At 41.6% G+C, this 12,113-nt stretch overlaps 1 protein-coding gene across 2 annotated transcripts in view; it reads left to right on the plus strand.

Annotated features, from left to right (window-relative positions):
• Window positions 1-968: 968 nt before the first annotated feature.
• Window positions 969-12,113, plus strand: part of LARP4B (La ribonucleoprotein 4B) — a 61,590-nt gene continuing 50,445 nt past the window's right edge. For both annotated transcript variants that reach the window (XM_021690892.2, XM_021690893.2), the window contains exons 1-2: window positions 969-1,135; window positions 1,719-1,778. In XM_021690892.2, the coding sequence (XP_021546567.1) occupies window positions 1,055-1,135; window positions 1,719-1,778 (141 nt within the window). In that variant the 5' untranslated portion in view covers window positions 969-1,054. The remainder of the gene's footprint in view (window positions 1,136-1,718; window positions 1,779-12,113) is intronic.

The raw sequence follows: 12,113 nt of genomic DNA on the forward strand, positions 1-12,113 counted from the left end.
AGAGGGAAACGCCAGAGGTCAGCCCTGGATGTCTGGGAACCCTGGTTCTCATGCTGATCATACGAAATCATGAATATTGTTGTCTCTCATGAACAAGAGTTATTATTTACGCTGTTCGGGAAAATCAAATGAGATCTCTTGTTTGAAGTTCAGTCTCTTAACTGTTGAGCTGAGCCAATGCTTTGGAAAGCCTGCTTTGCAGCACTGGTCCTGCTGTCTTGAGGTGGTTTTCAGTTTGTGTGGGTCAGGATTTTGAAGGGATTCCTTTTTAACTAATTACTGTTTATTTCTCTTTAAAACTATTGTCTTGGAACAAAATGAAATTAATGGGTCCAGTCAAAACGATATATATAAATTTGAGATTCATCAAATCACAGACTGGAGTTCTATTAATTTTATAATCTTCTGTTTTCTGGGCATGAGTGGGTCTGTATGTGTTAGCACATGATTTCTAGTCTTAGTATGTTCTTGGGTTAGTACAAAGGTGTAAATTATGGGCAGATTCCTTTTTTTTTTTTTTTAAGATTTTATTTATTAAGACAGAGAACGAGCAGTGGGGAGAGGGAGAAGCAGGCTCCCCGCTGAGCAGGGACCACCTACGTGGGGCTCGATCCCAGTACCCTGATATCATGACCTGAGCCGAAGGCAGACACTTAACCGACTGAGCCACCCAGGGCCCCTATGGGTAGATTTCTTTAAACTACTTAGACTGCAGGGGCGCCTGGGTGGCTCAGTCAGTTGGGCAGCTGGCTCTTGATGTCTCCTGGGCTCTTGATCTCAGGTTCATGAGTTCAAGCCCTGTGTTGGGCTCCATGCTGGGAGTGGAGCCCAAATTAAAAATAAATAAGTAAATAAATAAATAAGCTATTTAGACTCCAGAGGGATAAACACATGTCCTGGAAAACCTGAGAATTTTAAGACTTCCTAGTAACTTAATTTTAAGAATCCATTGTATTTTGTACTTCAGGTTACTGATGTATTGTCTTTTGTCGTATTGCAGCATTCTACGGTTGCCATTCAGCTTCTCCCAGTGCAGCCACAAAGTAAACAGCTCATGACTTCTGATCAGGACACTAAGGTCGTGGCTGAACCGCAGGGCCAGCGAGTCCAGGAAGGGAAAGACAGCGCTCATCTGGTGAGTGTGGGTCGAGGCCAGAATTGGCCTGGTGCCTCACTCTCTCCTTCTGATCACAGATGCTGTGTTGGATTTATTAAGTAAATCAAAGTAGTAACTCTGGCATATCTTACAACCTAAATATAGGTGTTACATTCTGAGTAAGTTTATGGGTAGCTTACTAGCAAGAGGAAGCTGTCAGTAGTAGGGGAGAGAAAAAACACATCTCTAGACACTTAAAAGCTTTTGGAGTTTAGATCACCAAGAAAAATGCAGTGATTTATAAATACTGTAATAACATTACACCTTGTTGTACTGGTATGTAAAGAATTAACTAGGATTGTAAAATTTTTTGACTGCTTTTACCCTATCAAGCAAAGCAGATTTTTATTAATTTTCCCCATTGAAACTACAAGGAATTTTGCTTATGGTGGTCAGAATTTTATAATATTTTAGGTTTCAAGGCTCCTACATCGTTCTGAATATTGTTTGTCATGTAAAAATGTGTTTTTCTCAGTGGGTTTTGTTTTTGGTAAATTACTGTGGTTTGAAAATGCTACTTTACATTGTAATGATGGTGTGTTTGATGTTTTCAATTTTACAGATGAATGGTCCCATATCTCAAACCACTTCTCAGACAAGCTCCATCCCAGCTTTGAGTCAGGTAATTCACTTGCAGATCTGTCACAGCTGAGGCTCACACTGCCTTACAATAAATATTTATTGTAACAAAATTAGAAAATGTTGATGTTTCCAACTAAGGGGGGTGATGGAGGGGGGAGAGCCCTACGTGGGGTGTAAGTGTTCAGTACTGTGTGTCCTCTGACCTCTGTATGCTGCATGTATGGTTCTACAGACGGGGTGTGCCACGTGTTCATTCAGTGTCAAATACTCATCACAGTGTTCTTAATGGTCCACTGGTAATCTGTTGACTGTATATGATTAGCTCTACATTTTGAAAGCCTGTGCTTTAAAGTACACAAGTCATAGTAAGCTTTTACTAAGAAAATTGGTTTCACATTTTGGCTGTGGTTAATGAAAGAAAAAGGAAATGGAGATGCATTGATTTTTAACTCTGTCTTTGGCTTATGTGTATATGCATATGTCAGGTGCATTTAGAGCCACTCCACACTTAGCTTGGCAGTCTTCTAAGTGATCTTACAAACCTGGCACAATTTAAAAAATAAAAGGAAAACTCCTAAAGTAATCTTAACAAAATTTATAGTAAATTTCCCCTAAATTGCAAGTAGTTCATATAGAAATTGAAGGAGGGATTAGATTGCTGCTCCTCTTTTAATAAGGTAGAATTTTTAAAAATGAAAGATTTCCTCCAAACTATTGTTATTTCATTGTTGTTATTATATATGGATGGTTTTTTTGTATATTGTATTTTACATTGATTTTTAAAATGAATTTTATAATATTTTAAGTAATTTAAGATCCAAATATAAGACCTTCAGTAATCTAAGAGGGAAATTATACAGAAATCATTAAAAAAAAATTTTTTTAGGACCAATCTTCTTCCTCCCCATGGTTGATTTACAGTCCAACATAATATTCAGACATCTTTTTAAAACTTATTGCAGGGAGAGGGGCACCTGGGTGGCTCAGTAGTTAAGCGTCTGCCTTCAGCTCAGGTCATGATCCCATGTCCTGGGATCGAGCCCCACGTCGGGCTCCCTGCTTGGCGGAAAGCCTGCTTCTCCCTCTCCCACTCTCCCTGCTGTGTTCCTGCTCTTGCTATCTCTCTCTGTCAAATAAATAAATAAAATCTTCAAAAAAAAAAAACCCAACTTATTGCAGGGATAGAAACTAGATTTTGGATTCTTTGTTTTTTGTGTTTTTTTTTTTTTGGCCTGTATTACTTTATTTCTAAGTATTGAGGTAAGACCTATCTAGAAAAGAATTGAAACACTCGAGCCAGAATTCAGGACTTCTATACAGAAATAATTTGCAACTAGTACTGCCTAGACATGCTTTGTCACTTTTAAGAGTTAACGTCCTATAATAGACCTTGTGTGGCAAGTTTTTGGTTTGGTCTTGATCTTTAGCACCCCTGGTGTCCCTCAGGCACATCCCATCTCTGATGTGAGGTTTTGTAAAATGTGGCTCTACTATTTGCCAGTGTTAACAGGGTGTTGCACACTTAGGTTTTCATAAGATCATTACATTCTAGAGCTGGAAGGTGCCCTGAGAGACATCTGGGCTTATAGTGTGTGTGTGTCCTTTAACAAAGCTTTATTTACAACAAACTTGAGCATCTTTACAGAAAATGAAAGAATACACACATTTTTATGTAGTTGTAATCAACATACATATATTTCACCTCATCGTGTCCCATGCAGCATGATTTCATCTATGTATCTCCTTGTCCTTGCCATTGTGGTATTTTCTTTATGTTGCAGTGCTGTCGTTCTTTAGTCACTTGGTTTGGGGGCATTTATATTGTTATTTCTTTCCTGCTACTATAAATGGCATTGCTCTGAATATCTTTCTAGCTGGCATCATTCATGGTGCGCCTGAGCGTAAGGGTGTGGTCGTTGGTTTAGTGGCTGCACGTGTTTCGATGGCTGAGTGAGCCTGTCTAGCAGGCTGATTCAGGAAGCAGTCTCTCAAAGGTTCAGTCTTTCCCCCTGAGCTGGATATGGTGTGAGTAGAATTACCATAGTGATACCCAAATAAATGTCTGAATAATTCAGGAGCAGCCTTGCATTTATCCAGTGGTAATATTAATCAAATTTATTATACAGCTCCCTCCGCCCCTACCCCCCCCCCAAAAAAACCCTACTGACTAGTAACTCTTTACAACCCTAGCCAATCAGTGAGCATCAAAAAATTGATCTTTAGCTAGAGGAGGCTAAGACCCAGAGAGGCTTAAGTAATTTCCCCAAGGTTACTTAACTACAGAGTGGCAGAACCATTATTTGGACCCAGGCAACCTGGCTTCCGAGTCCAAACTCAAGATGAGATACCTCCTCTTTGGTACCTGTTATTTCATTTAAAAAAAGAAACAAGTAGAAAATAATACCCCAAAGAAAAATCTTTCAAATGAATGAAATTCATTTGGGATAAAGCTGGAGGATTTTAGGTGGGGAATAGCATGACTTACATTTTAGGAAGATTATTTTGGCCTCAGCATATTTTTATACATAATAGATTGTAGTGAGCAAAGAAAGCAAATAGAATACTATTAAGGAATGAAGGTTAGAAGTGATGATGGTGAATCAGAGTAGGAATGAATGGATTTCAAATTATTTTGGAGGTGGGTTTAACCACACCAAGTTGTGGATTGAATATAGAGGTTGGGGTGAGGGAAAGATAAATCAGGGATAGTTGAACAACTTGATGGATAGTGGTTGCATTTATTATGAGATGGAAAAAATTGGAGAGGTAAAGGTTTGTACCAGGGGAAATCCACCTGTACCAGGGGAAATCCACCTGGTAGAAATTCAGGCAAGCAGTGAAGTGGGCAGGTGGGGCCAGTTGGACCTTAGTGGAGGGGTTGGAGCCTGAGATGTTTGAAGTTTGAAGTAAACAAATAGATGTTTTATTACTTATTATTATATAAATTTATTATATGGAAAAGACCATTAAAACTATTGTACATATGGATTAGGGGTATATAATTGAAAAGTAATTGAGTTATTACTTGGAATAAAATCAACTATAATCCTTTTTTTTCCTCTATAATTTTTTGCTTATCTTGGACAGATTTTATGTCCTGCAAGGGCATTCTTGGCTATAACTTTTCTCTTCATTGATTCATCCTTTTCTAATCACCTGTATTACTTCTTAGATATTTGATTAAAATTTATTTAAGAAATTGTGTTCTATATTATTTATTAAAAATGTTTCAAATGTCTTAGTTTTCCCTCAGGAGTTTTAAGACCCGTAAGGGCAGGAAACCGTGTAATGTACTTCATTGATACTTCTTTGCAAGGCATACTTTACCTAAATTGAAAAATTTCATCAGCATGGCATAATTGATAGTTTAGTTAGTTGTTTATTCTAAAAACTTATCTTTATCTAATCGTATATCTGGTTACCATAGGAATTACATATAACATCCAAAAGTTGTAACTGCCTAATTTAAATTGATCCTACTTAACCTTAATAGCACACAAAAACTGTACTTCCTGTAAAATTCTCCCCCTCCTTTGTGTTACTGGAGTCACAAATTTACATCTTTATTACTATATGCCCAATAACATAGATTTATAATTATTTTTAGGCATTTGCCTTTTAAATTTGTAGAAAATAAAAAGTGGAGCAGTAAATCAAAACAGCAATAATAGTTTTTGTAATTGTCCATGTATTCACCTTTATCAGAGAGCTTTATGTCTTCATACAGCTTCGAATTACTGTGTCATGTTTTTTCATTTCAGCCTGAAGGACTCCTTTAGCCTTTCTTTCAGGGCAGACCTGGTGTTAACAAACTATTTCAACTTTTTGTTTATTTAGGAATGTTTTAATTTCTTCTTCAGTTTTGAAGGACAGTTTTGCTGGATAAGGAATTCTCATTGGACAGTTTTTTCTTTTCTTTTTTTTTTTTTTTTTAAAGATTTTATTTATTTTTTTGACAGAGACATAGCGAGAGCAGGAACACAAGCAGGGGGAGTGGGAGAGGGAGAAGCAGGCTTCCTGCAGAGCAGGGAGCCCGATGTGGGACTCGATCCCAGGACCCTGGGATCCATGACCTGAGCCGAAGGCAGACGCTTAACTACTGAGCCACCCAGGCGCCCTGGACGGTTTTTTCTTTCAGTGCTTTAAATATTTCAGCCCCTGCCTTCTTAGCCTGTAATGTTTCTAATGATAAACTGGCTGATATTCTTATTGAAGAGCTCTTGTACCTGACAAGTAGCTTTTTTCTTCCTGCTTTCAAGATTGTTTTTTAGCAGTTTGATTGTAATGTGTCTTGGTATGGGTCTCTTTGTGTTTATCCTATGTGAAGTTTATTGAGATTGTGGATTTGTAAATTTATGTATTCATCATGATTGGGAAGTTTTTGGCCACTATTTCTTCAAATATTCTCTCTTGCCCTTCCCCTGCTGGGACTCCCACGATGAGTGTGTTGGTCCATATGGGACATAGATGGTGTCCACTCACTTTAGGCTCCACTCACTTTTCTGTTTATTTTTTTTACTCCTCTAGATAATTTCATTTGTCCCCTGTTCAAATTTGCTGATTCTTCTGCCTATATCCAAGTCTGCTGTTGAACTCCTCTAGTGAATTTTTCAATTCAGTAACTGTACTGTTGTTCAGCTCCAGAATATTTCTTTTTGGTTCTTTTTATAAATACCTATCTCTTTGTTGGTATTCTCATTTTGTTCATATATCGTTTTACTGATTAACGTTAGTTCCTTGTCCATGTTTTTCCTTTGCTCTTTGAGCATATTTAAAAATGTTGTTTTAAAGTCCTTGTGGAGTAAGTCCCATGTCTGCGCTTTCTCGGGGATAGTGAATTTTGTTCCTTTGAATGAGTCATGTTTTCCTGTTTTCTTTGTATGCCTTGTGATTTTTGTTGTTGTTGTTGTTGAGAACTGGGCATTTGATTTTATTTATAATGTGTATAATGTCTTACTGTTTTGAGACTTTGCCACGTTATTTTTGTAAAGACTGTTCCTTGTCGTATGTGTTCATTGAAGCCTCTGTTCCTTTAGCTTGTGTTCAGCTAATATTTTGACAGAGATTTCTGTTAATGCCATGAACTGAAACAGACAGTCCAGACCCCCTCCTCCCCGAAGAAAACATAGAGAATACAGCTACCCTTCCCAGTCTTCATAGACTGGCTCTGTTTTGAGACAGTCCCTCCCTGATTAGCTCAGCTTGCTTAGAGACTAGGGGATCACCCCAGGGTGAAAGCCTAAGGCCTTCTCAGGACTGTTTTGAGCATCTGTCTTGCCTGGATGTGGCTTTCGGAATTTCCCATATACATGGCTGCTTTTGATTGCCCTGATTTCCCAAAGAGTTTCACCCTAGCTTTTGTGGGCTTCAGATGGTTCTTTTTTTATTTTAAACTTTTAATTTTTTTTTATTTTTAAAGATTTTATTTATGTGAGAGAGAGAGAGAGCGCGCGAGTGAGAGTGCAAGGATGAGCGGGGGGGGAGAGGTGGAGGGAGAGAGAGAAGCAGACTCCCTGCTGAGCAGGGAGCCCGACTCAATTCAGGACCCTGGGATCATGACCTGAGCTGAAGGCAGACACTTAACCGACTGAGCCACCCAGGCATCCCTTTTGATTGTTTTCTTGATATTTCTGAGGGGAATGAAAGGTTAGAGCTGCTTATTAGTTCATGATTTTGCTCGACCTTTTGTAACCTTTTAAATGAGAACTTTTTCTAAGTTGTTATTAAATTGTTTTTCTAGTAATAGAGAACTACTGATAAACTCTTCATGCATGTAATTTTTACACAAATGTAAAACTTCATTGCCTAAACCAGTAAAATGCAAATTAATGACATTCATTTAGTCTGGCAGGTGATGTTTTGCTGGAACTAAAGCTACATCGCCAGGTACTTGTGGTACTAGTTACCCACGGTTTCTTTGAGTTTACCACAGCCTGAGCTCCTCAACACCATGTGAACAACTTGCCCACGACTTTTGCCTGTTTGTTTGTTTTTAAGACTATTTATTTATTTGACAGAGAGAGACACAGTGAGAGAGGGAACACAAGCAGGGGGAGTGGGAGAGGGAGAAGCAGGCTTCCCGCTGAGCAGGGAGCCCAATGCGGGGCTGGATCCTAGGACCCTGGGATCGTGACCTGAGCCGAAGGCAGACACCTAATGACTAAGCCACCCAGGCGCCCCTGCCGGTTTGTTTCTATGGCATACCTGGTGTCGCTTGGCCCTCATCATGCATGAGTGAATTTGGGACATTATAAAACCAACTCTTTTCTCAGTAGAGCAGGTCACTTTAAGTATTGTCGCACGGTGCTGCTGTGCTCCTAAACTTAGGTGCAAACATGGGCTTATCTTTAAGATTTCGTGTTTGCATCTTTTAAAATTAAATTTATTTATTTATTTGAAAGAGAGAGAGTATGCACAAGTGCGGGGAGGAGCAGAGGGAGAGGGACAAGCAGAGACCACACTGAGCGTGGAGCCTGACACAGGGCTTGATCCCATGACCTTGAGATTATGAGCTGAAATCAAAAGTTGGATGCTTAACTGACTGAGCCACCCACATGTCCCTGTGTTTGCATCTTTTAATCCTTTTAGAGCACCTGCAGATTCTAAGGCCACTACAGACTCCGGTTTGAGGTAGTTGATGGTACAGGCACTAAGACTTGCTGCTAGCATGCTTTCCTAGAGGCATAAAGAGTGACCAGTGGGGATGGGAGATGGTCATCTTACACAGTTGGGAGGGATGGCCTTACAAAGGATGGTGAGATTGGGAAAGCATGGCTAGGAGACATGACAGATGAGCATGCTGGGGTTGTTTGGTTGGGTTCTTTGGATGAAACAGAGAAGGTAAGGAGGGTGGCATTATAGAGTAAGAGGTGATGCTAGAGGTGGGCTGGGGCCAGAGTGTGAGGACTTCGGATGGGTATTAAGGTTCTGATCTGAATATTTTACTTAATGTCTTCATGACAACTCTTTAAAATAGCTGTTGTTGGCCCCATTATACAAATGAGAATACTGATACAGAAATTAGATGATTTGCCAAAGCTTATGCATGTAGAACTGAGCCTCATACCTGAACAGATAACCTGGACCAGGAGGGGTTTTGGGAACTTTCGAGGGACTTACTGCTATTGGCCTGGTGGGTGTTAGATTTTCTTTTTATCTCTCTTGCTCTTTCCTTTGTCTTAGTGAGAATTTGTAGACATCTGTGCAAATTAGAATAATAAAGTAAACCCTATGTGCCCATAGTGACCTTGAAGAGTTACCCCTCTCACTTTGCTACTTTTATTTGCTCTCTTCCTTCCCTCTACACACACACTTTAAAAAAAAAAAAGATATGTAGTATTTACTTCTTGACTCGCTGGGGTGTTTTAAAGCAAATCCCAGACGATGTGCCATTCACCATAAATACTCCAATGTGCATACCTCATGGACACCATTCCAGCGTCGTGCCTGGTAGTTATTCCTCCATACCCCTGCGGACTTCGTTCTCAAAGCAGAAAATGAGCTGCAGCTGTAACTGCCTATACGTTCTTAAGAACACATCTTTATTGTTGTTTCTCCTTGGGGAATATACATGCTAACCTCTTGGGTTGCCCGCATCCCATGATATGTAACTCAGAGAATGCTGAAACAGTGTGGAAAACACAGGAGTCTGAAGTGTCTTGTTCTGGCTGGGATAACAATTGTGGGGACTTCTTTTTTTGAGTTTATGAGAATAGGAAAAATACTATGAAAATTATGTATTGTTCTTCTGAATCTTTGGATTCCACGTGCTTTTGGTTTTAGTGCGTGGAGGAGGATGGCTGTTCGGCAGGGCCTGTTGTAGTTTGGATTTTGGATTTGAGTGGCAGGGACATGTGACTGCTGTGCAAGGGGTTATTTTTGGTATCTGGGTGTCGGCTTCTCGTCAGAAATCATAGCAAGTTAGCATGAGATGCACTTATGGAGGCTCAGAAAACACCAGGCATGGTTCTCTGAGCTTTTTGAACTTTCGAACATGGGTTGTTGCTTCAGTAAAGAATTAAGTAGTGACAGTGACAATGAAAAAGCTGGCCTGTTGCCGGAATCTGTGAAGGAGGCGGAGTCAGAGAACAAGATAAGTAAAGCTTTGTCTTCATTATTTGATACCCTTGAAGGTGAGGAGCTTCACAGTGTTGGACATGGAGGCAGCAGGGCAGCTGCCGGAACTAATCTGTGGACGAGGGCTTTTGTGAGGCCAGGGCACCCGCAGGGTCTGGGGCTGAGGCAGTCATCAGACTCTGTTTCCTCTCCAGTGTCTCAGTTCCTAACTAGGTATGAAAGTTCAGATGAGAGTGATAGGAATTCAGAAATGGTTGCTCTTGAGCAGGGTTGTGACAGTGTCTCAGTCACTCGTTGTGTGAGCCCTGTCATTAAACGGGGTTTCTCTGAAGATGTTTGTTCCAGAGGTGACGAGTCTCTTTCATGCGTCCTGGTGCCTTCTGGCCAGGGCGTGCGGGGAGGAGCCCTTGTACAGAGCCGTCTTGGCCATTTCCCAGCCACTTGTATAAAGTCCGTCACAGAGAAAGAAGTGGCCGTAGGTGTTCAAATCAGTAGTGGTAATAACTCTTCAGGTAGGTCTGGTAGGGAGATGAATGCTGAGCACAAAGCACAAAGGGCTTGGAGAGAGAGCGAGTTTTACAGTATTTGTGTTGTAGATCCTGACTGCCTGGACGTGGCCGAGGAGCTGTGTGCCCCCGTGTGCGGGGCAGCTGCCGTGGCAAACAGTCGGTCAGCTGTCATCTCTGAGGGAGTTCGCAGAGGGGCCTCGCTGCTGGGGAAGGCTGCACAAGGCCCAGGACAGTCAGCCGCCTCGCAGGAAGAGCTGTCCCCACGGGGCATGCCCGGTCCAAATGAAATGAAGGAAGTTTTTAAGGAAAATACTAAACCTGGTTTTGAACTAACGACTGTGTCTTTAAGGGCTCACACTTACACCGGGTTCCCTAAAGATTACACAGAAGGCAGTGCATTACCTAATGTGGGCGTACTCCCTGAATGTAACAGTAACGTAGACGCTGGCTCCCTGGAACGTGTGTGCACTGTCCCTGAAGAAAGTGAGAACTGTAGTCTAGAACAGGTAGGTCCGATGGGTGATTCACTTGTTGATTTACTTACCAACCCTTCCGAAGTTGAAAGAAATGGTGAATCTGGGGCTGTAGCAGCTAGTGTAGGTCAGAGTTTAAACTCTGAAAAGGAAAGAGAAGATAATTCCGTCAGACCGCTGAAAAACAATGGTTATTTCAGCTTCGATGTTAGCAGACCAGAAAGTAGTCTCCTTCCCCGGAGTCTAGATAGGATTCATTTAAGTTTGGAAAGGTGTGTCACTTCCCTGAGCTTTAGAAATGAGCGTCTTCCCATTCATGCCAGTTTCCAAGAAGTAGCCCCCAAGGGACCTGGGGATCCTGGACTGGACCGCCTTCTAGGGGCAGTGATGGCCAAGGGGCAGCAGCAGGGTGTCTGCAGCCTGAAACCTGGAAGCATCCAGCCTGCAAACAAAGCACAGTTGTCTTTGCAATCTGAGAATAGTTCATCTTATCAAGATAAGGATAAAATGAGCATTTTTGAAGAAGAGAGTCATGGACAGAGGGCTTTTGAATGGAGATCTTCACATCAGGTAGACCTGTGTGCAGATACTGGGACCAGCAGGGCCCAGGCACAGATCTGTGATTTAACTGGTACGCTGTGCAAGACAGACACGGAGGGAGTGTTCCAAAGAATGGGCACCCCGGAACTCAGAAGCTCCCAGGAAGTGCCCCCAGATGGCAAGTCTCTTGATGGCTTTAGTTGTTTTCAGGGTAACTTTATCTCCTCCGCATTTGCTTTCACCTGGCCTGAAGAAGAAAGTGAAACTGGCCTGAATTTTAAAACAGAAGATGAAATGTGTGTGAAGAATGCAGAGAGTGACCAGCGAAGATTAGAAAGTGCCATAAAAGAGTCACTGAAAGCCAGTCACAGAGAGACCAGTGAGAATGACAGAGGAGATGTGAAGTCTGACGTTGAAACCACCTTTAACGGGGAAACAAGCACAGCACCCCGCAGGGCAGCGCCTAGTCGGGATGTACAGGCTCGCAGTAGGTCGGACAGCACAGAACAGCCCGGTTGCAGAACCAGTCACATAGAAGAGAATGATGAAACTTGTGCAGTGAGTGACTACAGACATAAGGATCTTGATCTTGCACCACCTCTAAACCAACGTCCGAATCCAGGTGAGCAGAGGTCACAAGTAGAGGAGAAAGACTCTGTTAACAACGGTGAAAATGCAGGACTGGAGCAGGTTTTCTCAGAGTCAGCTGAGGAGAGTTCTGATGCCTTAGGGGGTGGCACGTCGGGGGCAAGGAAGCCAGCACCAACAGGTAAGGGA

Source organism: Neomonachus schauinslandi, chromosome 5 (assembly GCF_002201575.2).
Source record: "Neomonachus schauinslandi chromosome 5, ASM220157v2, whole genome shotgun sequence".
NCBI lineage: Eukaryota > Metazoa > Chordata > Mammalia > Carnivora > Phocidae > Neomonachus > Neomonachus schauinslandi.